The sequence below is a fragment of the Dama dama genome, chromosome 30, assembly GCF_033118175.1.
Source record: "Dama dama isolate Ldn47 chromosome 30, ASM3311817v1, whole genome shotgun sequence".
Lineage (NCBI taxonomy): Eukaryota > Metazoa > Chordata > Mammalia > Artiodactyla > Cervidae > Dama > Dama dama.
This window is the reverse complement of record NC_083710.1, coordinates 80,123,295-80,150,383: the sequence shown is the minus strand read 5'-3', so window position 1 is coordinate 80,150,383 and position 27,089 is coordinate 80,123,295. Positions and strand designations below refer to the sequence as shown.

At 38.6% G+C, this 27,089-nt stretch overlaps 1 protein-coding gene across 2 annotated transcripts in view; it reads right to left on the bottom strand.

Moving 5' to 3' along the window:
• The window catches only part of PCCA (propionyl-CoA carboxylase subunit alpha), a 349,630-nt gene that overhangs the window by 162,612 nt on the left and 159,929 nt on the right, over positions 1-27,089 (bottom strand). For both annotated transcript variants that reach the window (XM_061133801.1, XM_061133802.1), the window contains 4 exons: positions 20,634-20,777; positions 19,206-19,280; positions 14,962-15,030; positions 13,238-13,313 (listed from right to left, as the gene is read on the bottom strand). In XM_061133801.1, coding sequence (XP_060989784.1) covers positions 13,238-13,313; positions 14,962-15,030; positions 19,206-19,280; positions 20,634-20,777 — 364 coding nt within the window. The remainder of the gene's footprint in view (positions 1-13,237; positions 13,314-14,961; positions 15,031-19,205; positions 19,281-20,633; positions 20,778-27,089) is intronic.

Below are 27,089 nucleotides of genomic sequence, written 5' to 3'. Positions count from 1 at the left end.
AGAAGGATGATTCTGTGTGATCCTATGTTCTGTAGCCCGCCAGGCTCCTCTGTCCATGGGATTCTCCAGGCAAGAATACCAGAGTGGGTTGCCACGCCCTCCTCCAGGGGATCTTCCTGACTCAAGGATAGAACCCGCGTCTTTTACATCTCCTGCACTGGCGGGTTGGTTCTTTACCACGAGCGCCATCTGGGAAACCCAAAAGAAAGACACCAAAGCCAAAGGGTATAAGCAAAGAGGACTGGTGCCCCAGAGAAGTCAGACAGGAACAATCAGGGTCTAACAGCCTAGCAAAGACTTCACTTTACCTTGAGAGCTACCAGAATGGCTGAAACAGGGCAGACATGAGTAGATTTGTGCATTCCGGGAATCACTCTGGTGCTGCTACAAAAGGGGCTGGGAAGGTTCAAGAGTGAAGATGGGAAAAAGCAAGCTGATAACTGCAGGAGATGTGCTGGAAAATGGTAAGGCCTCAGCCCACAGTTAAGGAGTAGATGAGACATGAAAAAGGCAGCTACACTTGAGAGATGTTTGGGAGGCAGATGGGGCTTGGTGATTCAGGGGATGCAAGGATGGGGAAAGTGAGCCAAGCACCAACAGCCAAACTTCTCACTCTGCAACATCACAGACAACACCACTTAAAGGGAAGGAACAGGCTGGAAGGAAAAAACTGGATGCATATTTTGCAGGCTAAATGAGAGACGCCTGTGAGATGGATTGATAATGTCTGAATCACTAGAATTCAGACTAGCAGGTAGATGAGAATGCACATACATCAGAATACAGAGATCGTGGAGGTGGACATTCACATGAAGGAATCCAGAGCAGAAAATGAAGCACAGACATGTAAGACTAATCCAACAAGTTTTGGAAAAAGCATGATCCTAAAGGAGGGACTGGAAAGGATACATGTTAGAAGATCAAGATGTAGTTCTAACTTCATTTCTAAAATACAGTGTTCTTATGTATACAGTGGGCTTCTCGGGTGGCGCTAGTGGTAAAGAACCCACCTGCCAGTGCAGGAGATGCAAGAGACGTGGGGTAGATCCCTGGAAAGATCCCCTGCAGAAGGACATGGCAACCCACTCTAGTATTCTTGCCTGGACAAGAATCTCATGGACAGAGGAGCCTGGAGAGCTACAGTCCTTGGTGTCGCAGAGAGTCCAACATGACTGAAGTGACTTAGCAGAAGCACATAAACACTTTAACAATTCAGAATGTTTTGATTTATAAGCTATTTTATGTAAATAGTAAATAACTTAGAAAGGCAGTCTCTCAGCAATTTTATCTTTTCTTCCTCCAGTTAAATAAAAACAATACTGTCTACTTTATATGCGCCATATTCTGTATTTAAGCTTTACTGGCTTTTCTGTGATAGTCTCATGCTGGTATAAATTTTCTTTCCCTCTGTGAGGCCAGTGCCAGAATTGTTGGCGCTGGGCTCTGTCTTCAGTAAAATACAACTTTCAGAAACAGTTAATGATAATATGAACAAACTGATGCCAGTGATCAATTCAAGACCATGACACCTCCAAATTTAAAATGCATGCAGTTTTACAGGATAAATGATGTTGTACTTCAATCCCGTATTCAAAGTTGAAAAAGAGGTGATTTTTTAAAACGTAACTCAAAGGAAACATCAGCAAATATTAATTTATGTTTTGGACATCAAAGAACAGAGCCGCTCAACCACACAAATAAAGCATGGACTTAAAAAAACTTTTCTACTTGATTAGTAAATAGAGCATGAAAACATACACTTTTACCTTGCTAATAGTGTTTTAGGGATAAAATTAATACACAAGAGCACTTTCCCTTTAATGTTCTCTGAATAAAATATCACACATTACTATGTAATATTACATATTACTAGTCATCATCTATTATCCTTTCCTAAGGAACAAGGCAAGACAATGGCTTGTTAATGGCATAAAGGGTTAATGGCAGACAACCAAAATCCAGATCCCACAACTGACTGCTCCAAAAACTACTCTATATTAATTAATTCTAAAGTCAATTAAGGGACTAATAAACAATTTTATTAAATCTCAAAGCTCCAAAGATCAGATAAAGGATAAAAAGCACTCAACCCTAAAGGATAGCATACATATTTGAAAGTTACCATTTTGTACTTAGTTTACTTTCCATGTTCCAATTAAGACAATGCCCGTTGTACAAGCTGGTCCTGTTCAAACAATAAGCAGACAGTTGAGGTGCCCTCAGGCTTAGTTTCATAACTTTAATGATATTATTAATCACATACTCATAAAAATTATGACTGTGAGATGTGGACTGGGAATTGAGGATGACCTCTGCCAAAGTTCACGGGGTCCCATCTGCATGGGAAATCATGACCAGGCCACAGAAGAGAGGACCCCCAGGAGCAGCCTTCTCCTGACTACCTGCTGCTTCCAAAACACGGGCCAGACATGAGCTGCACACGCTGCCAGGATCAAACAGAGGCCAAAAGCTACTGCTTATTTCATGGGGGCTCAGAAATTAACTTTAACCAAATTACATCTTTGTTCTAAAGAAGCTTTATCTTAACAAAAGCTCACAATCGGCTCCAGAAAAAAAAAAAATCATTTGAACAACTAAATAGTTACCAAACTAAACAGCAAACCACCCACTATTCTTCATAAAACAGTTTTCTAAGCCCTCAATCCTTTAGAATTAGTCAGATGAATGATATATAATACATATCGCAATTGCGTCTCCATTTTTGTTTCTTAAAGGTTAGCTTTGGGAGGAGGGCAGCACATGCTCCCCTTTACTTATTTTTTTTTTAATCTTTCATTTTGGAATATTTTCAGAATTACAGAAAATTCACAAAAATAGTACAAAGAGCATATACATCCTTTACCCAGATTCTCCAATGTTAACATCTGACCACCTTTATTTGTTCTGTCATTCACTGTTTCTCTCTTTATGTATATACTCACAATTTTATTTTTTTTCTTAAACATTTGAGGCTAAGCTGCAGGTAAATACCTCTAAATATCTCAGGGCACATCTCCTAAAACCAAGCCGAGTCTCTCCTGCAATCACAGTACAATGACCAAATCTAAAAATTAACACTGACAACAGTATCATCATTTCATCTACAGACTTGATTCAAATTCCACCAGCTGTCCTATTTATGACCTTTTCTACAAAAGGAAAACATTTTTTTCCTGGTTCAGGAACTAATCCAGGATCACATGTTGCATTTAATTGTCATGTGTCCTTAGTTTCCTTTGATGTAGATAAGTTGATCCGTTTTTGTGTTTCTTGACCTTGACACTTTGGAAGAGTACAAGCCATTTGTATTGTACACTTTCTTTCAGTTTGGTTTGCCTGATGTTTCCTCATGATTATATTCATGTTATACATTTTTGGCCAGAATAGCACAGAAAGAATGTGGACTTTTCAGTGCATCAAACTGAGAGGCGCAGGCTGCTGCTTTGTTCCATTACCAGTGATACTAATTGTAACCATTTGGGCAAGTTTCAAGGTTTATCCATTTTAAAGGTACTATTTTTCCCATTTTAATTAATTAGTTATCATCTGAAGAGGTATTATAAATTAAGCAAATACCTGTCTCTCATCATATTTTCATCCACTAATTTTAACATCACTGATGATTCACCCAAACAATCTGGTGTTTGCTGAGTACTGATTTTTCTACACTTATTAGTTAAAAATCTACCGTAAGGAAGAGTTGTGAGCCCCACCCTCATTTACCTTTTCTATTTGTATCAGTATAAACTCATGGACTCTTCATTTCATGGATTTTAATCTATTCCTAGCATTATTCATTTTATTGCTGAGGTGTTCTGAGAATTGCCAGCAGAAGCCCCTGAAAGCTGGTTCCTGGGTCTTTTTTTTTTTTTTTTTGGCATATCCCCATTTCTTGAGCCACTTGATTACATTCTTATATAAGATCTCTTGGCTCATCTTCTACTCTTTCTGAAAGCAGCCATTTTATCAAGGAGTGCAGGTTCCATTTATGGGAGGACGGTCTTCACAGAACAAGATATGGGTGCTTGGTGTACTCCTTGCTATGGGTGTCAGTGCTTCTGTGACCTCTCAGCAGGACAGCAGTTCTCAATCATTGGGCAAGGTTCTCCCTTCAGGGGACATGTGGCAAGGTCTGGAAGTCCATGAATTTCACAACTGAGCAGATGGTACTGAAATTTAGTGGGAAGAGGCCAAGGATGTTGATAAACACCCTACAATGCACAGACAGGACAGCCCCACTCCACAACAAATATGTGTCTACCCCAGACATCAGTGATGCTGAAGTTGAGAAATCCTGAGCTAGAGAGTGCATATATACACACACAGACAATTACAAATGCAGTAACATGTATTTATTTATTTTTCAATCTATGTCAAAAACTATGAAGTCACACTGAACTTCCAACTCAGCACTGCAGGGTTCATCCCACGCTTTTCCATTCCCACATCTGTAACTCCTTTCTCTGACAATGAGAAACTTGACTCCTCTTATCCACAATACATATATTTATTTCCTCAATCCCAGAATATACATCAACTGGTTTCAGAGCTGCTAACCCATGAACTAAGAAAAATAAACCTACTAACTAGAGCTTAATGTTTGTTTAGATGTATTTTATCTCTACCTTGAGGGTATCCAGTAAAAATACTATTAAAAGTTATTTAGATTCGCTTTCCCCCCGCTCTCTCCTTCAGCATGATTGTATTATTCATACAGTCCTGTCCATCTGTTTGCTTGGATTTCACTTTGAGTTTTCACCCCAGAACATTAATGATTTTATATATTCATTTTTAAATATTAAGATGGATCTACAGGTCAGAATTATACAAAAACGTATAATCAAAGAAGTCTTTCCCTTTCATCCCATGTACTAATACTATTTGCTGTCCCCTAATCATTTCCACCAGACCATCCCGCCACCTCCTACAAAAAAGTCATCTTACTAGTCCTAGCCTTGCATGCATGTGTGTGTTTTCAAAACAGAGCAGATACATTTATATATTCTTCTTTCTTCTAGCTGTCTGCCAATATCTATTTTCCCTTCCTTCCTTTAATAAGAGAAATGGTATGCTTTAGCTGAGGATATGGCCACCTTGCTATCAACTACATCTCCCATCTTCCTAGCACCTAGGTACGACCACCTAGGCTCACCCACAATAGGACAGGAGCAGAAACACAGGGTACTTTCTGGGTTAGGCCCTGAAAATCAGTGAGCGTGAATTCCCCTACTCCTGCTATCTTCCTGCTGAGCCTGGATGAGAGGCATGAAAAGCAGCTGCTGTGGGCCCTAAAATGAGAACCATCTGCTGTGATCCTGGAGTCACCTTACTGACCCTTGACACCTCCCTTCTCGACTGTTACCTGGGAGAGAAACTGAACTGTATCTTTCTCTGTATCTTTGATTCTGTACCAACTGCTTAGACTGGCTTAACCATGAAAGGCCATCAGGTAGGGAGAGGATGGGGCAAACCTGGAAATGCAGACAACAGTGAAGCAGGAGACAGTGGTATAAACGAGGCCATGAGGTCCACAAAGAGGCAACGGGAAGACACTAAAGCAGAGGAGTGATCTCTGGGTTTGTACTTTGTACACCAACCCACTAAAGAGCGGACTGGTGCGTTAACAAGGACTTATGGAGAACCTACATAGGAAGCTACAGCACTCGTCCGTGATACTGAGCCTTGGCTTGGGACTCCAGGGCCAGAGGACAGTAAGTGGAATCAGAACTTAATCAGACGAAGTGTACAGACCCTCAGAATGCATTTGAAACCACTTTTCTGAGCCCAAGTGCTCACCGCCGTTACTCTCGGAACTTTGCATCCACCACCAGGAGGGCAAACTTCTCTGCACATCCCTCATTCTCTGCGCATCCCTCATGCTCGGAACCTCGGAGGACTCAACTGCCCCCACCCTCCCCAGACACCCATGCCCTCTTTTCCAGGTTGGTCCACACCTGCTGAGACCACTGCTCCGGGATGGGTTCATCTACCGCAGACCCAGCATCTTCACGGGATATTCCACTAACCTCCTTAGTGGCCAGTTGCTTAGTTGTGTCCAACTCTGCAACCCTGTAGACTGTAGCCTGCCAGGCTCTTCTATCCATAGAATTTTCCAGGCAAGAATATTGGAGTGGATTGCCATTTCCTTCTACAACTCACTTCCTTGCATTACCTGAAATCCTCAATGCCCTCAGGGACCTCACTTCTCCAGCGACCCTCACTGCCGCTTCCAAAACATCACCTCTTCTAATCCTTGGAGAAACTTCCATTTCCTTGAGGTTCATTTTATCTGGTCAGAGAAGCTTCTCAATTCTCTATCATCTCTCAGCATCCCTGGCACAATGCAATATTCACTAAAGAATTTACATTACCCAACTCTTGACCTTTCCTCTGATCCTTAGTGGTATGACCCATGCGGATGATCCATTCAACATTATCTCAGCTCAGTTCTTAAATAATCTATTCTTCCGCTTCAGCCACCTAGTCCCACAATCACACTCTGAAATCACCTAATGTTTAGTAACTGAGCCACTTTCAAAGTCACCAATTCAAAACACGTGGACATCACTGGCCAACTGTTACCACCAACTTTCCAGCTTATTTCCCAAATACGTTCCCTGGGCCAGTACTGAAACCTCCAATCTAGAATGTGAGATGTTCTATGACAATTACCCCTGGCTCTTCTGAGAAGTTAATGTTATGACATAGAAAGAGAGCGAGAAAATAGAGATATAACCACAAAAATTTGGAATGGACCACATTAGGGCTAAAAAAAAAGAAAAAAAGGTTAAAAAACACACTGTGAGGAACAACTGGGGACATTCCCATATGAACATTATATAATGTATATATAATATGTATATACTTCAATATGATGTATAATTATTCTCTATGCTCATTCAAACATAAGTGAAGGACAGGAAGATTTTAACTAAATGTTTGCACTATGCATTGCTCTCCAAACTGATTGGAGAGTTTCTCTATTTTAGTAATATATACAGCTATCACAATTGCACAATATTTTATTGTGAAGATTTGTCCTTTGAGTGGACACTGAGGCTGGTCAAAATTCTGGCTACTACAAACAAGGCTGCTATAAATGTCCTTGTAAACAGCATCTCACAATTCAGTCTTTTAACACTACAGGGCAGATTCCCCAAAATGGAACAGTTTGATGAAAGGGCACCTACTTTTAACATCTAGTGCTAGATTATTTTCCCAATAGACAATAGCAAGTTACACACTTCAGGGATGCATGCCTCAGTGTGCCCATTGCCTTTACTTCTCCAACATGGTGAGTTCCTAGTCTTTTTAAAAATGTTGCTATGCTGAGGAATTGTTTTAAGGAAGCACAAGTAAAATATTCTCAAGAGGAGCCCCTAGGAGTCCTAACGTACTCACATTACTTTCAAAGGACAAAAAGGGAGAGGTGTAAAAAAGACAGATACCCTCTTCTCCTCTGATATCCATTGTTTTGGCACCTGTGAATTTATATTACACTTATCTTATGTATTTTCCATCAAAGTACACTAGAAACTCTTTGAAATACAGACAGCATCTCTCTCTCTCTCTCATTCCTTCACTCAGTAAACAAATATTTATTAATCACCTATCATGCGTCAGGAACTGCTTAGCACTAGTAATACACAAGTAAACAAGATAAAAACACCACCAGTGCCCTCATGTACCTAATACTCTTAGGGGAAAATCCAACAGCAATTAACTGCAGAACCAATACTTTAATTACGGTTATGGTAAATGCTTTGAAAAAGAAGAAGAACATAGTGCAATGAAGGCATGTAACTCACTACACAGTACTAGGAATGGCCTAAAATGGGCTTTCAATATGGCTTACTAATGGTTTAATACAGTTCACATAACACCAACTAATTGATAATGATTGATGACATACAGTCTTTAAACCTGTGGTTTTACAACTGTAATGAAAAGAGAAAGAAAAGAAGATGGGAACTAAAGTTCCTGAACTCCACAAGCAAGCACCGTGCAAATACCATCTACATTCCTAACGCCACTTCAGTTCAGTTCAGTCGCTCAGTCATGTCCGACTCTTTGCAACCCCATGAACCACAGTCTGGCAGACCTCCCTGTCCATCACCAACTCCTGAAGTCCACCCAAACCCGTGTCCATTGTGTCAGTGATGCCATCCAACCATCTCATCCTCTCGTCCCCTTCTCCTCCTGCCCTTAATCTTTCCCAGCATCAGGGTCTTTTCAAATGAGTCAGCTGTTCGCATCAGGTGGCCAAAGTATTGGAGTTTCATCTTCACATCAATCCTTCCAGTGAACACAGAGGACTTATCTCCTTTAGGGTGGACTGGTTGGATATCCTTGCAGTCCAAGGGACTCTCAAGAGTCTTCTCCAACACCACAGTTCAAAAGCATCAATTCTTCTGTGCTCAGCTTTCCTTATAGTCCAACTCTCACATCCATACATGACCACTGGAAAAACCATAGCCTTGACTAGATGGACCTTTGTTGGCAAAGTAATGTTTCTGCTTTTTAATATGCTATCTAGGTTGGTCATAACTTTCCTTCCAAGGAGTAAGAGTCTTTTAATTTCATGGCTGCAGTCACCATCTGCAGTGATTTTGGAACCCAGAAAAGTAAAGTCTGACACTGTTTCCACTGTTTCCCCATCTATTTGCCATAAAGTGATGGGACCGGATGCCATGATCTTAGTTTTCTGAATGTTGAGCTTTAAGCCAACTTTTTCACTCTCTTCTTTCACTTTCATCAAGAGGCCCTTTAGTTCTTCTTTGCTTTTTGCCATAAGGGTGGTGTCATCTGCATATCTGAGGTTATTGATATTTCTCCCGGCAATCTTGATTCCAGCTTGTGCTTCATCCAGCCCAGCTTGTCTCATGATGTACTCTGCATATAAGTTAAACAAGCAGGGTGACAATATACAGCCTTGACATACTCCTTTTCCTATTTGGAACCAGTCTGTTGTTCCATGTCCAGTTCTAACTGTTGCTTCCTGACCTGCATACAGGTTTCTCAAGAGGCAGGTCAGGTGGTCTGGTATTCCCATCTTCTTCAGAATTTTCTACAGTTTACTGTGATCCACACAAAGGCTTTGGCATAGTCAGTAAAGCAGAAATAGATGTTTTTCTGGAACTCTCTTGCTTTTTCAAAGATCCAGCGGATGTTGGCAATTCGATCTCTGGTTCCTCTGCCTTTTCTAAAACCAGCTTGAACATCTGGAAGTTCACGGTTCACGTATTGCTGAAGCCTGGCTTGGAGAATTTTGAGCATTACTTTATTAGTGTGTGACTAATTCATAAGGCAGAGACTCACACCCCATTCCTTAAATGTAGACTGTGAGATTCACAGACACAGAACTCACATAGTTACTAAATGGTATCTAGGACACAGTGTGAATCCAGGCCTGTCTGATCTCCTTCTATTCTATCACAGTCAATCGAAGGTAGAAATTTCAGACTAAGCCTGGAAAAATGTATCTGCATAATAAAATATACTTTGCTTTACACGTGGTACATTTAGACTTCCGAGAATAGCAGTAAGCCTACTTTGTATTTAAGTCACTTAGTTTAAAAATATAGTAACTTCTCTGCCTGCATATAAAGTATAGGAAGCAAATCAGTGGAAAACATGTTCATTTAAAAATAAAACATGAAGGACTTCCCTGGTGGTTCAGAGGCCAAGAATCTGCCTGCCAATGCAGTCGACAGGGGTTTAATCTCTGGTCTGGAAAGATTCCACGTGCCATGGGGCAACTAAGCCTGTGTGTCACAACTACTGAAGCCCACATGGTCTAGGGCTGGTGCTCTGAAACAAGGAAAAACCACCAAGATGAGAAGCCCCTGCACCACAACTAGAGAGTAGCCCTGCTCACTGGCAACTAGAAAAAGCCCATGCACAGCAATGAAAACTCAGCTCAGTCAAAAAATAAATCAATTAAAAAATTAAACATGAAAATGTATTCTGTAAATATAAAAGAATACTCCTTTCAGAAGACAGCCATAGTGGAAAAAAAACACTTAGGTGCGACCAATACTAATTTAATATTTTGACAAACTGCCCATGTGCCATGCCACTGTTTTACAGTATCAAAGTTCAATAGAGATGTGATATGACAAACTATTCTTACTCAGACTATTTTGACTTCATGAATTTACCATTCAAGCTCATTATAATGAAACCTAAATTACTCTGCCAACAAAGGTCCGTCTAGTCAAGGCTACGGTTTTTCCAGCAGTCATGTATGGATGTGAGAGTTGGACTGTAAAGAAAGCTGAGCACCAAAGAATTGATGCTTTTGAACTGTGGTGTTGGAGAAGACTCTTGAGAGTCCCTTGGACTGCAAGAAGATCCAACCAGTCCATCCTAAAGGAAATCAGTCCTGAATGTTCATTGGAAGGACTGATGCTGAAGCTGAAACTCCAATGCTTTGGCCACCTGATTCGAGGAACCGACTCATTTGAAAAGACCCTGGTGCTAGGCAAGATTGAGGGCAGGAGAAGAAGGGGATGACAGAGGATGAGATGGTTGGATGGCATCACCGACTCAATGAACCTGAGTTTGAGTAAACTCCAGGAGTTGGTGATGGACAGGGAGGCCTGGAGTGCTGCGATTCATGGGTTCACAAAGAGTCGGACACGACTGAATGACTGAACTGAACTGAAATTAACCACCATCTTAAAGAATCTGCCTGCCAATGCAGGAGATACAGGTTCGATCCCTGCGTCAGGAAGATCCCTTGGAGAAGGAAATGGCAAACCACTCCAGTATTCTTGCTTGAGAAATCCCGTGGACAGAGGAGCCTGGCAGGCGATAGTCCAAGGGGTCTCAAAGAGTCAGGTGTGACTTACTAACTAAAACAACAACAATAATTTAACAACCACAATAAAAAAAATGCAATCATGGAGCAGGAATGTGGGTGTCATGGGGAATATATAGAAAACTCATACAAATACTTTAAAGTCCTCTGGGAATAATCTTGCCAAGTACCTGGATTATGTCTATGTATCGCTTCCCTTGTGGCTCAGCTGGTCAAGAATCCACCTGCAATGTGGGACCTGGGCTCGATCCCTGGGTCGTGAAGATTCCCTGGAGAAGGGAACGGCTACCCACTCCAGTATCCTGGCCTGGAATATTCCATGGACTCTGTAGTCCATGGGGTTGCAAAGAGTTGGACACAACTGAGTGACTTTCACTTACTTATGTATAGTTAAACACATACAAACACACGCACACACGCAAATTGGATATATGTCTCAAACATGAACTAGGATAATTTTGCGGCAATATTATTTCTGTAGCACAACAGACCTCTCAAGGCTGACTTAACCGATGTACAGAGAAAATATGCATCTGCTGCTTATGGTAGAACACAGCAGAGTTATAAAACCAGCAAACACTATACCATTAGGGCTAAAAAGGAGCTAGGAAAATAGCTAGAAAGAATGTGAAGGGAATTTTTCAAATTCTTAGAAGCTCTGAATATTGATGGCACTGTTAACAATCACATCTAGGTTCACTGGAGAGCTTTCCTTCTACAGATGGAGGTGAATCACCAGTACATGAGATTAGATACAATCATTGTCACTTACTAGCTAACAAATGGGAAGAAAAAAGGGTGACAGTAAAAGGGAAGGGAGGGAAGACAGTTCTCCTGCTGTAACAAGGGAAAAGCTAGAAGAGAAAACATGAGCGTGAGTGATGGCTGCATGACTTATCAGCCAACAGACGAAAATTAGCAGGGCAAAGTAGATGTTTAAAAACAGAGTCACTAAATTGTCCTGGGCTGCTACTGGACAGCTGTCCAGACTGTTCACTGCACAAAGGCACTTGGTCAAGGGGCAAAGTAAGGGTCTAACCTGCTCCACTGCTAAGCTGGGCTCCGTCTCAGGGCTGGAGACACCCAGAGAACAGAGCACTTTCTCTAAGTCACAAGAAGTTGCAGTCACTTGTCAAGACAGGACCGACAGGCTGTGTCCACTCTGATGGAGGTTTTTTTAAATTGTATGAAAGCTACACACGAGCCTGAGGAAGACTCCACCACCGTCATACTCCATCACCATGCCACCACTTCAGCCTCCAAAATTCAGCCTCCTAGCCTCACTGCTATATAAAGTGAATCACCAGAAAAGAGCCAAACTGTACAGCCAGTCTTTCTCACGGATGTTCTTGTGGCTTGTCAAACACACTCAGTCGTGTCCGACTCTTTGTGGCCCCATGGACAGTAGCCCACCAGGCCCCTCTTTCCATGGAATTCTCCCGGTAAGAATACTGGAGTGGGTTGCCATTTCCTTCTGCAGGGGATCTTCCCGACCCAGGGATTGAATCTGGGTCTCCCGCATTGCAGGCAGACTCTTTACTGACTGAGTCACTAGGGAAGACCAGTGTTACTACAGCTGAATGCTAGATAAGATGAAGCAGAATGCTAGAGAAGATGAAGGATGTTCTTAGACCCACACAATTTATTCATAATTCAAAGTGAACTCATATTTCACACTTTAAATTTGATATGAAAGTCCATTATCCTGAAGTTGATGATAATTTATGTTAGGCTAAACTAAAATGATCTTTTCATTACTAATGAAAGTTGCTAATAAAATTTAACCTGTAATTTACTCCTTAAGGGGAGTAAGTATAATTTTAATTATTTAAATTTAATGGCTGCTCCTAATACCATTATCACCACACACCCTGAAGGCTTGCAGGATCACACTTGGTTACGCATTCTGTATGTACATGAGGTAAGAGAATGGCATTTGCTAGAAAATATTTTATAATTTGCTCTAATTCAGAGAAGCAATTTGACTACCACTCCCATAGTAGTCAAAGAGGGGTCACTGTGTTTTAATCTCCATATGGTTTTAAGTTTCACACTTCAAAACAATGCAAACAAAAAAACAAAGACAGTAATAGACAAAATTGGCTGTTTAACTGCACTTGACAATAAAGAGACTCCAGAATGAGGAGTACTAGATATTCATCCAGCAGAGGTCATAAGTGATAAGTTCAATTAAATAAGTTCATGTCAGATATAGATGTAAAGTATAGGACTGCTACAGAAAATGAAATACATATTCTTAATTAGTATGTCAGCTTAATCCAAGCTTTTCTTATTTCTACTTAAAACACGTAGTAAGCACATGTTCTGCTGAATTCTCTACTTAATAAACCTTCATGCTGTTTTCTAGTATGAGGCTCCAGGTATAATAACATAACCTCAAGTGTTTGTTTTTACCTCGAATAACATAATTATCCAGGGCATCTTCCATTCTCTTTAGAGCTTCTGTTCTATTAGAACCATAGGTGATGAGCTAAAAGCAAACAAACAAATGTTTACATAGACAGGCAGAGATCAATCTATCCATAAGTCAAACATCTCATCCTAGTAAAAGTTACAATATTTCATGACACATTTTCAGAATATATTTTGAAATTTCATTCATTCAGTTGTAAGTACAAACTATGTCAATTAAGATTTTTTCAACTAAACAAATATCAGAAACCAGCTATTTCAGACTTTTCTCCTAGATTTCACTATCACAGAAAAGAGTTATTTGAGGTAAACCAAAATGTAACAAAAACAAGCATAAAAAAATCTGAAAGGAAAGCTATCAAAATTGTCAACATTTAGGATGGGATGAATATAAACATCTGGAATAGCGGAGGATTACTATTTTTCTCTCAAGTGTGACACCCTGAATAGCTAAGGTTCCTGTGTTAGAAAAACAGAAAATCTTACTCTTCTGTATGATTTGGGGCCTGTTTATGTGCACTAGACCTTATACAAATTGGCAACAGGAACTTAATTATTCATAAAATAATTTTCTGGTTATTATATGAGACAATCTGTAGTTTGCAAGTTTTTGGTACATTTAATTAGCTCTTCCATATCAAGCCAGGTTGAAAATTAATTTTCAGGTGATTTTTCTGAACAGCAATATAATTTATCTAAAAATGAAACCATGTATCTATAATATTTTTGTGTACTTTTTATTTTAACAGTATTTCTCTAACAAAACACCTAAAGTTTATTTTAACAATATTAGTGTAAAAACTTAAGTGAAAAAAGAAAAATGAAAAAATGGGTCATTTACTACAACTACATAAAAAAGCACACTTGGAAGAAAAAAAACCATCTTAAGAAACAGGGTTGGGAATTCCCTCATGGTCCAGTGGTTGGAATTCAGTGTGCTTAAGGCCAGGGCTTGGGTTCAGTCCCTGGTTGGAGAACTAAGATCCCACAAACTGAGCAGCAAGGTCAAAAAAAAAAAAAAAAAAAGAAAGAAAGAAAGAAATAGGGGTCTCAACACAGGTCTATCACTTTAGAGAAAAAAACCAAAATATTCTAAATAAAACCCAGTTTGAACTACTAGAGTCAGAATTTTACATTCTGTAAGATTCACACATGTTAAAGGATCTAAAATTTTAAGTGGACTGGTTAATTTATTCTGGAAAGTCAAACTTCAAAACGACATTTCATAGTCTTACATAAAATTTAATTATGCTAAATCTACGTAAGTAATTACTGATTCATAAAAACCGAAGCGACAAGGTGAAAAGTCCTCTGAACAAACACAGCCTATTACCTCAACTCCTTGATATCACCCCGTCATTCATACTTTCATCTCGGCCATGCTCACGACTGGTCAAGAAACAACGTAACTCCTTCTCTCTGTACTGGGCTAGCTTGCTGCCACTGGTTAGAGAAGTTTGTTACTGTGGGGCTTGGGGTGACGGTGTGATTAGACTGGGGAGCGGGGAGTGCTGGCAACTAACATGATGTTGAAATTTCTCTTAAAGAAAAGCTGCCCAGCTTTCATTTTTCCATCGGTGGCCCTAACTATATGTTTAATTACAGCACATGATTCAGGTAAAGGCCCCATTCCAGACTTTTTAATTATCTATGTCCATTGTCATTTCAGAAGAAAACTGAAAGGAACCGTTAAGAGTCGAACTAACTTTTGAGATCATCGGATCATAATAAATGCTAATATCACTTCCTGGTTGAATGCCGCTGTCAACTCGGACCTGGGAGAAAGAAAAGAAAAGAGAGTTCACAGTGTGAAGCTATTTTTCTAACAACAAATTTAATTTCCATGAGGCAGATGGATAATTTTAATCTCAAATAATATTTCTGCTTCCAGGAAGGAGAAAAACAATCTAAAAACAGAGAGAGATCAAATTATCTTTATCTGTTATTACACAGTTCAATGTATATATTTTTGTTAATCCACTAAAGGAAGGAACTAAGAAAGAGCAAAAAACAAAACAAGCAAAAAAAACTTTCTCCATCATTATAGTGGGATGTGTTTGGAGCAATTGGAGGGTGTCTTCCAGCTGAAACAGAGCATGAGTCTTCCGGGCATTCCAGTGTGGTCCCCAGCCAAGCCATGCATCAAGACTCTGCTCATCAGCTCCATAGGAACGCTGGTCCTGCGGCTTTCATCTCCGTAACACTTTCCTTTTCTGCCTCACCCTCTCAACTGTAAAATGCTTTTTTTTTTTTTTTTCTGTTACTGTCAGTCCCCTGAGAATTTAATGTTTACACAGCTTTTCTCACGGCTTTGCTTTGTAAGGACACAGCCCCAATTAGAGTTCTGATTTTGCCATTTTCATGGGAGGGGGAAAAAAAAGCACAAGTTCAAAATATTCTTTTGAAGAAGCTGATTGCTGTTAGCCAGCCAACAAGTTAGTTAGTACATCGCTGAGTCTTGTTTTCATCTCCCTGTTTGATAACAGCAGTAAGGCACAAAGGTTAGCCATGTAAAACTTTCAAATGAGCAGTTGCTGAGGATGAAGTATTTATTAAATTATTGTGCTGAAGTTTTGGAATCTGAAGTATTTAAAAGCTAATCAAAACAGTCGAGACAGTCAAGCATGTCCTAGGGGTCTCGAGGACAGAAGGATTTAATGGAAGCTGCTAGAACAGCAGGACTTTGATGCCCAACATGGTAAAGGGGTGGGAAGAGAAGAGGCAAATTCACGGAGCTCTTCACCTGTGGGAAGAAGCCTGCCTCATAAACAGCCGCTCATCTGTCTGCAGCAAGGCAGAAAAAGGTCAACACAGCGGCTGTTAGGCCTTTAATATTTTAATTTAAGCAATTATCAAGGGACCACATGTAGACCCTCTTGTCTAGGATATCCACATGAGAGTTCGATGATGGCTTTATTAAACGGTGACATCAAAAGATAAACCATGGTTTCATTCTCTTAAAAAAAAAAAATCATACTACTGTTATCTTCTTTGTAAGGTTTAGGAAGATAACATTAGCACATACCCAGAGTGCTTTTATGTATATACTTGTGAAAGTGTCATGCAAAAATATATTTATATTTGCATTCACATTCATATAGAAAAACCGTCATTCTAAAGGAAAGTCATTCAGCACACTTAAAACATATATTTGGCTTTCTTATTTTCTGAAAACACACCTCAGGGCATAAGTTGAAGCTCTATGAAATTCACAGTGTTTATAAAAACTAGGAAAGAATTAATAGGGCAGCTGTAAAAGCAATAATATCATAATCTGCCTACTGGCCACATTTAAATGGCCCCAAAGTGACAACTGGTGGATCAAGTTACATAATAGAAAAGACATCTCGGAATTTGCATTTTTTAAATTTCAGTAGTAAAATGTTAAGGAGCTGATTTCACCAGTATGCATTATTTAAAATCATAGCATGCTTACTAAAGCTGTGTTTAAAATTGAGACTGGTACAAATACTAAAACTTTTGATTTTAAACATATGCTACCATTTGCTATATAAACTGCTACAAAACTAGTGTGGAACCTTGCTGTTCAATCCACTGGTAAAATAATAGATAATAAAGAGCATTTATTACATTCTCCTATAGTTCATAACTTAAATTTTTAGTTACGTTGAATAACACCATCCTAAAAGTTAAGTTACCTAGGGCTCTTAGATGCAACTGTTTCTTTGTTATTTACTAAAATTATTATCACAAAAGTTACATCATTTCCATTTAAAAATATATATGGTAAAAATAAAGATGTATTACATACAATCAACAAATATCTTTGTAAAGCAAATTGGCATTTCCAATTTAAAACCGTAACAAAACATGAAAACTCTGATTTATAATTTACTGTTTATGCAGCTTTTTTCCAAGTGATAGTCAGCTTTTTAAAAAAGAGTTCTAATAATGAATTAAAATTCAAATTAAGTCTCCATTAAACAAAGCTTATACCAAAAATACATTTTAGCTTTTGCACTAAAAGCTTTAAGAACAGAGTCAAGTGGAACTGAAACCAAACTTCTGAGCAGAACAAAGCTGTGGTCTGAAAATAACACATTTACAAAATATAGTCATCAAAGATAAGAAGAAACTCTTCACCTTTGCCACGTAAGCAAACAGGAGACTTACAGAATGTATGTGAAAAGTACAAACCAAAAGTTAACTCTGAAGTAGGTATTCTTGTGACCAAAAAAGGTAAGTGCTGCAAAGGATCTCCTGAGTTAAAACTGATGGGGTTTAAAACAGCAAGGAAGAAAACCCACCATTACCACCAAAGCCCAGGCACCTGTGTGAGAGTCTCAAATCCTTGTTCAGAAACCTCGGGCATAATTTAAACATCTTTCTTCACACGGTGGACCCTGTGAACTACCAGCCAAGTCCTACCCTTCATTCTCGATTCACCTCGCCCCCTCAGCACAACTCCCAGCCCGCCATGTCTACCTGACAAGTGACAGCCCAATCTGATTAAATGCTTCCAAGGGAGGGGACTCGTGGGCCTCCATGACAGGCCAAAAGTGATCACCATGGAGATACATAATTACAGCTGTCAACGCATCTACTGTCCTGCTGACATCAAGTTGATTGCTCCCAGCAATAATGATAGACAAAGCTAGTGTGCACGCTCCCGCACCCAGTCACTTTATCTATTCCTTGGTCCATTTAGCTGACATGCAACATTCACACAAGCAAATAACAGCAGTAAGCAGAACATTTAAGGCATTTTAATTGTTTTTTCTTTCTATGGATGGCTCACAACTGCAAATGTTATTACATAAAACTCCTGCTGCAGCATTAATTGAAGAAAGATTTGGTGGGACAAAGACCGTAGGGGGTAGAGTTTGTCCATTATCACTTGTACTTTCAACAGGTCTCACGTTTGAAAATTGCAAATTGCAAAAACTTGCGAGGGCAAAATGTTTGACATCCTGTTAGCTGTTACAACATGGTGAAAACTTCTAACAACTCGAGTAATCATTATGAATTCTTATTTAATCCTTTTTTTGTTTGATTAAAAAAATGCTTAAGTATGTCCCTATGATACTTGTTTTCTCATCTGCCATTGAACGTCACACAATGCCTGTTAAATCTTTACAATTTTTTTTTCTGCCTTCAGGCTTTGAACACAGCATGGAGTCTCCAAGCCTGGAAGGGGTCAAGTCCCTTTAGAAAGCACATGGGCAAAAACAATTCAAAAAGTGAAATAAATCATATATCCAATAACATCTTCAAATTCAGACTTCTTCCTGTAATCTTTCACCATCTTCATACCAGTAATCAAACAGAATAATCATATTCACAGATGGTACAGCCCCGTCAGCCAGTAGCTAACATAATGTCACATATATACACACTTATTACCTTGATTAACAGAAAGGGTACGTCCTTGTTCTTCTTACGCAAGAAAAATGATTTAAGTAACAGCCATTAAATACAGAAGTATAAATAAAGTGAACACTGATCACTTTTAACTGGTATACATACTATCTTCTTCTTACAGTCCTCGACACATAATAGAATGAGGCACATTTTGTTTTCCTTAATCCATTTCAATTAACGACTTGATTTTGTGCTCGAATTTCTTGACATCTGACTATATAGGGGAAGCTGGATAGATTTATTGAAAAGATTAAATTGTAATATAGGAAAGTCATTCCCCATTCTTTGGATGCCACAAACTTCTTCATTACACTTTTCAGAAGAACTGGGAACATCGGGAACTAACATTTATTCAGAAGCCAGTTGTCTCCAGACTTCCCTATTAGGTGAATTCTGACTTTCCTGCACATCATAAAGTACAAAATATTAAAAACAAAAAACTGTGATTCCCCATGAATTTCACTTGTCATTCAATTTACACCCTTTGGTGTTGACAAGCTTTAACATAAAAGTGTGACATAAATCAAGATTTTAACCTCTCACTTGGTATTACAGCTTAATGACTTACACCAGGTAGACATATCGGTTCTTCATACTGAGACAATCTCCCAATAGACGGCAACCCAAAAGACTTGTAGGGGTCCTGAAAGTTCAAAGAACAGGAAGCACAGCCTTTGAAATATAAATCAGCACAAGGAAGGTTAAATATTTATACAATGAAGAAGCATTTATGGGCCTATTTACCAAATCACAGATTTCAGAATATTATTGTCTTCTCCTCACTCTAGACAACTCAGAAGTGTATTTAAAAAATCAAACAGAACTAAAAGCAGAATTTAGCCTGACCTTGATCATACTTTATTGAAACTGGTAAAATTCCAACTTTTTATAAATCTTCTTAGAATGCCTTGGGCAAAAATAAAATAACCTAGGCGCTACATCAAAACATACTCAAGTTCAGAACAACAAATGTAGTGCACTGAGATATTTGTTTTTCTTACTCTCAAAACAGCTCACATATGGTAAAATTTGAGTGTTCTGATTCTCCAAATAAAGACCTGAAAAGTAACTCTGCACATGCTTCTAGATACATGCTCCGTTTGTAAATATCTTAGATCATCAGAATAAATATTAAATAAGTTCAGTGTCATAACAATAGGGAAGAAAAAGAATACCACTCAAAATATAATGTAAAGAAAAATAACTAAGCTGAGACCTATTTCTCAAGATCCTTGAAAAGCATTCCAAAACAAGGTCCAGGATTCTTAAACACAGATACTGCTCATTTGCTTTTTATTTTACAGACAGGCTTCAATGTCTAAAAGTAAAAGATAGCATAAATGTTTTCCTTGCATTTTTGTTTTAGTCATTTGAGAGAAGCATTTTCAGATGCTGACTGCTTAATTATGTGGTTAATATAGTTATAAAATAATATTAAAGCACTGAACTGAGAGTTTATGAGTAAAATTCATAATTAAAATTATGAACTAAGAGCTCTGCAATTTAAATTTTAGTTGCGATTATTCATGTAAGAGATAAAATTATTAGGGGAAAAACTGTTAAAAAAAAAATTAAACACCAAGTTAACACCTGACGTGTAACTAGGGTAGCTCTTTAACATACACACAGAAATAAATGCTCCTGTTTATTTCGAATGTGGTTTGAAAATAAGCAAACAAAACAAAACCCACGGTTCATTCAAGCACAAGAATATTGAACTAATGCTTTCTCGCTCCTTAAACTGATTAGCAGCTATTCTTCCATCCAGAAACAACACATGAAAATTAATTAAACTCAATCCTTTAAAACTATTTTGAGTTATGTCAAAATGATCTAGCCTTTCTTTTTCTGGTTCAGCTCTGAATTACATAATCAAATACTTGACCCCAAGTTACAGGACGCTAACTTTACCTTGTTTAGTTATACGTGGTCCCATGACTCGGGACACAAACACCACCCTTCCTCCCATCATCCCTCCTCCGAATGTTCGCTTTACCTCGGCATAAACTCGACATTCGACCGCCCAGCCGTTGATGGGAATATCGGCTTGTTTGTGCCTAAGAGGGTAACCCTTGGCAACACGTATCATTTCTTGGACCAGGTCCAGGCCAGTGATGCATTCTGTGACGGGATGCTCAACCTGCAAGGCCAAGATCTGCCCATCAGTAGGTGTGGTGGTGGTGGTGGTGTAGTCACTAAGGCATGTCTGACTCTTTTGCGATCCCATGGACTGCAGCCCACCAGGCTCCTCTATGGGACTTCCCAGGCAAGAATACTAGAGTGAGCTGCCATTTCCTTCCCCAGGGGATCTTCCCGACTCAGGGATCAAACCCACGTCTCCTGCACTGAAGGCAGATGCTTTACCGCTGAGCCACCAGGGAAGCTCCAACAGATGTAGGAAAAAGTAAATAAACAGAAATAAGCAGGGACAATGTCAACAATTTCTGGGCAAAATGAGGTTAATTATATTTAATCATAGTTAACTTGAAAACTATCTGAGAGAATAAAATTAAAGCAGCGATACTATATAGTACAAAGCTGGGTAAGAAAAACTGCTATCCCAAAAGTGTTTGTAAACTGTCTGTACTACTTTTCCCAGTGTTTATTTTGATGGGGTCCAACCACATTCAACACTTTTAATTTTACACTAATTCTTCACTGAAGACTACATATTTATAGCTACAGTCCTCAGTGTGGCTGATTATCAGCCTGTTCTGCTACACTTAGCATGGCATCCACAGAGGCAGCTTATGATTTTCCAAGCACTAGTCCAGCCCGAGTCTCACCCACTTGCATGCTTTCACTAACCTGTCCTGACAAGCAACCAGATTAGCGTACTCTTACATCAATGCAGTGTAGCAGAAAGGAGCAGATGGATCCTGCAGGTTGTTTTCCCTCCAGACCGATGTGGGGAGTGCTTAGCATGCACAATGCCAACACTGAGCCAGTGAAATCACTGCTCTCTCAGCAAATTGCTGATAACTATTTTGGACGATGCTGTCGTGGGGATCCCTGGCCTTCCACCCTAGCACACGGGATGCACATGTACAGAAACAAGCACAAACATACAGGGATACCAAAAGACACACCGTTATCAATCTGATCAATTGCTGACAAAATCCTAAACTTAACTGAGCTAAAATAAAGCCACTGAGGGCATTGGTAAAGGGCAGGTCATCTGCCTTCCACCTAAAGCCTTGAATAAGTTTTGAGAATTTCAACTTTGGCCACATCGGCTGCTTTGATACCAGTTTCCTTTCTCATAAAAATTAAGCATGTTTTAAAAGCACTTCACTATAGTTTCTGTATCATGATATGTTATGTTTCATACACTCTGACATGGGAAAAGGTCAATGAACAGACCAATTGTCTTTCCATCTTCAACTACACTAATTGAAGGACAGGACTTAGTCATTATAATAATCTTGAAGCTTATCATAAGCAGACAATGCCATGGTCTTTAAAAAAAAAAAAAAAAGCTTTGTAAAAATAAACAGATGGCATCCATAATTAGCTCTGTGTGTGTTATGAGTTTGTTTACAGTTTCAACAACATTTTAAGACATTTTGACATAATTTTAATGACAAATCATCACTAAAATAAGCATCTACCCTTTGTAAAATATATGTGACACTTAAGTAAAGATTTTATTAGATAGTTTAGAACCTATATTTTTGAAAGCAAAACATGGTTTTGAGAGAAACAAGGTTCTGTATGATAAATATAATAAGAAAGGAACAAATGTAAAGCCATTCTGTTATTACTCGAAATAAATTTCACGTGAGAATGCATCTTACCACCCTAACTATTCAACCTACTATGTGACCAAGGGCTTTTTATATCAATATTAACCACTACCTTTGTTAAGTAAGAAAACATTTTTAAAAGCTCACAAAATGATTTAATTTCATCCTTCTATATCTATCGCTCAGAAAAGCACATACCATATACTAGACAAAGAAATACACATTGAAAGAATGAATGAAAGAGTAGCAAATTCAGAGTCATGTCTCTAGTAAGTGGCAGAGGCAGGGTTGGAATCTACATCCCTCCAGAAGTGATATTAGCTGCCTGTTCTTTCTCATGGAAAAATGGATAAGAAAGCATGTAGTAAAGATAAATAGCTAAACAATTATGTGCTATTATCTTTTATAAAATACATTATTATGGAAGTCTAAACACCCAAATTCATTGTAAGGCTCTGTTACACCTTAGAAGACCTCCTTAAAACTGTATAGGAAAAAAGTTTATTAAACTTATATTGAATAGAATCTAAAATTGGACCCACATTAACCCAATTTAGAGTTATATAACAGTAACACAACATTTTATAATCTTAGTGAGCCGCAATTATTACAAAATAAAATCAGCAGACAACTAAAATAATAACTACCTGCTAAAAACAAAATCATTAAAGAATTTTTTTTTAAATATCCACTGAGGTTCAAGTACTGTTAAAATACACAAAATAGTCTGATATACCTAAATTTTTCAGATAACAGAAATATGTCTTTTTAAAGGAAAACATAAATTTAAACATTTTTAAGAGAAATCCTTCTAAATACATTTTAACAGAATTCCAAAGTTATTCAACAGGATATGTGAAGCATTTCCTTTAGACCCTGTATTATTAGTATCATCAGGCATCTTATAACACTGATTAAATAACCATGTCTACCCCATATCCCTGAAAACTTAAAAATAGTTTCCCTGTGCAAGTTAAACTCAATGCTTAAGAAGAACAGAGGTTACAAAGAGAAAAAATTGTTCCCACATCAAAACATAATTCATTAAATGTTTTAAAAATGTCATTAAATAAAACAAAAAAGAAAGAAAAGGAAGGGAAGGAGGTAAAATCAATGGAAAATAAAGGTTAACTGAAACAAAAGGTTATAAGAAGAAAAAAAAGACTCAAACACTGGCTTCTGGTAAACCAACAGATTCATCATGTCCAACCTAGAACACCACGTCCAACCTAGAATAAAAAACAACCTCTGAAAGTATGATGTTAATAAACATCTATTCTGAGGACTGCTGTCGGGAGCGGGGTGGGGGGGCAGGACAAGGTTTCTGAGTAAGTTCTATTTGGGAAACACCAAGTCAATCTAAGTTAAACAGGTTTTTACTTTTTTTTTTTTAAAGACTCCTCAAACACATTAATCTGTAAATACATCTCAGAACTCTCTGAAAGCAGACTGTACAGCATTTATTTAACCGTACACCTCCTCCTTTTGCAGACAATCTTTATGGATTGAGAATTCCAAAGAACACACATTTAGAAACAATGCCTTAAACATTCAAAATATTGGGTAGGCCAAAATGGCTGTTCGGGTTTTTCTGGAACATTGCACAGAAAAACCTGAATGAAATTTCTGGCTAACCCATTACAAAACCCAATTCCCTTATGTGACTCTGTCCTCACCAAACAAATTGTTGGTCTTCACCCATGAATTTCCTGCCCCAAAGAAATATGTGCTAGTTCCAAGAAACATACGAGTGAAGGATCTTCCAGATAGTATAACTGTGCATTAGAGATTAATATACTGACATTCTAGTACATGAACCTTGGGGTTTGGTCAGCAAAATAAATACCTAGCTAAAAACGTGAGAGAGAGAGAGAGAGGCACACACAGACACACACACACACAAGCCCAAAAAGAGTGAAAGCTGCTCAGTTGTGTCCGACTCTTTGTGACCTCATGGACTACACAGTCCATGGAATTCTCCAGGCCAGAATACTGGAGTGGGCAGCCTTTCCCTTCTCCAGGGGATCTTCCCAACCCAGGGATTGAAGCCAGGTCTCCTGCACTGCAGGCAGATTCTTAACCAGCTGAGCCACAAGGGAAGCCCAAGAACACTGGAGTGGGTAGCCTGTCCCTTCTCCAGTGGATCTTCCTGACCCAGGAATCGAACCAGAATCTCCTGCATTGCAGGCGGATTCTTTACCAACTGAGCTATGAGGGAAGCCCATCCAAATCAGAATTTATTAATTCTCAAAGGCAAATTATTGACTGAGACGTATTTATCAAGTCAACACCACCTTGCAGACTCTGCTGTTGTTGTTAGTTGCTAAGTCGGGTGTGACTCTGCAACTCAATGGACTGTAGCCTCCAGACTCCTCTGTCCGTGGAATTTTCCAGGCAAGAATACCGGCGTGGGTTGTTTTCTTCTCCAGGGGATCTTCCCAACTCAGGGATCGAATTTGCACCTCCTGCACTGGCAGGTGGATTCTTTACCACTGAGCCTCCTAGGAAGTCTCGCAGGTTCTATCAAGAGCTTATAAATCAGCACTGGCAAAGCCAATTATGAATCTTATTATGAATCTTTTATTCAAACAGGTACAAATGACAATCATCAAATGCCATGTTAACATACATAATCACACTCAAAATCTATGAGTATGTATAGTTATATATGCCTACATTAGATGGTCAGGGCCAGCCAGTTTTTTATAGATCTATTTTCGAATTCACTTTAGTTGTCTGCTTGGTCACCATCAAACTGTCACTATTGTCAGTATTTGAGTCTAGATTTCTTGCCACTCCCTCAAATTTTTTGCTTCAAACGTATTTCCCCAAAAATATGAATAACTGAGCTTATCAAATGCAGTGGCAAAGTAAACCAAGTTTCACTTCACATGAGTACTTGATGTATCAAATTTCAATAGTAATAAACTTAGAAAAGCTAAATGTTTCTGGAATTGTGTTGTTGTTATCTGCCTTTGTAAAAGTTATAATCATAAATTCCGCCACCGCCACTGTGATCTTTAGCTTTATTCCTCCTCAAATACCAACTGCGTGCCTGCATGCTAAGTCACTTCAGTCATGTATGACTCTTTGCGACCCTATAGACCATAGCCCACCAGGCTCCTATGTCCACGGGATTCTCCTCGCAAGAATATTAGAGTGGGTTGCTATGCCCTCCTCCAGGGGATCTTCCTGACCCAGGGATCGAACCTGCATCTCTCAAGTCACCTGCATTGGCAGGCAGGCTCTTTACCACTAGCACCACCTGGGAAGTCCTAAATACCAATTAGGAAATATCCAAAACTAGTGAAGGAAAGACAGATATTTCCAGAGTCCTAAAGTCCTAAAGTATCCACCTATAAAATACCTTCATTAATAACAAGGGGAGAAACGCTAACATTACGGTGGGAAAATCCAAGACATGCCACCTTAACCAAGCCACCACCACCAGTAATGGGGTAAACAGACACTGCACGTCTCCTCTAATGCTCCTCACGGAAGAACACCATTTCTGTAATATTGTTGCTGAATACGCAATGTCTGGATATACTCAAGAGAAAAAAGACAAACACAAAATGAGGGACACTCTATAAAATAAATGGCCTGTGCTCACTTAAAAAAATGTCAAGGTCATAGGTGACAAAAAAAAAGACTAAGGAACTGCTCCAGATAAAGACTAAAGAGTCATGGCAAGCAGATATAATATAGGATCCTGAACCAATATTAAAATGTTGTATTTTTACTATAAAAGACATTAGTGGACAACTAGTGAAATGTGAACATGGTCTGTGGGAGAGAGCAATATGTCAATGTTAATATTCTGATGTTGATAATGGTATTGTGGCAATGTAAAAGAGCTTTCTTGTTTTTAGGGGATACATGTTTAGAGGTAAAGGAGCACCAGGCCTACAACTTACTCTGAAATGTTTCAGGTAAAGAGGACAAAGAGAAATTAAGATACAGGTATAGGATAAAAATAAAGCAAATGTAAATGTTAGTAAAGGGTGTTCAGGTATTTTTAGTAATGTTTAGAAATTTTATAGACATCAGAAATAATTGTAAAATAAAAATTAATAAAAGTTAAAGCAACATCACCAAAGTTTTTCTTTTTATATTATGAAACATTATTAAGGTAAAGATATCTGACTTGATTGATATTATCGTCTCTTTAGTAAAACCCTTCCATTGTGCTAAATAACCAAAAGCAGATAATTTGCTCAATGTGTTTTCTCTGACTTAAACTTTTAAATATACTTTATTATGTTGATTATCTAATAATTCTAAGGATTTTAAGAATGGGTAACTACATAACAGGCAAGCATTCCTCAAGGGGAACAAGATTCAGGCAAATTTTAATTACACACTAAAGTTAACTTCAAGTATTAACACTGAGACATGTTTAAAAGTTTAAATGTGTGTTTCATTTAGATGTTTGTAACAAAACCCACCCTACTAAAGAATTAAATAATTACTCAAGTTTATAGACGCTTGCTCCTTGGAAGAAAAGCTATGACAAACCTAGACAGCATATTAAAAAGCAGAGACATCATTTTGCTGACAAAGGTCCATATAGCTAAAGCTATGGTTTTTCCAGTAGTTGTGTACAGATATGAGTTGGACCATAAAGAAGGCTGAGCACCAAAGAATTGGTGCTTTCAAATTGAGGGTCCCTTGGACTGCAAGGAGATCAAACCAGTCAATCCTAA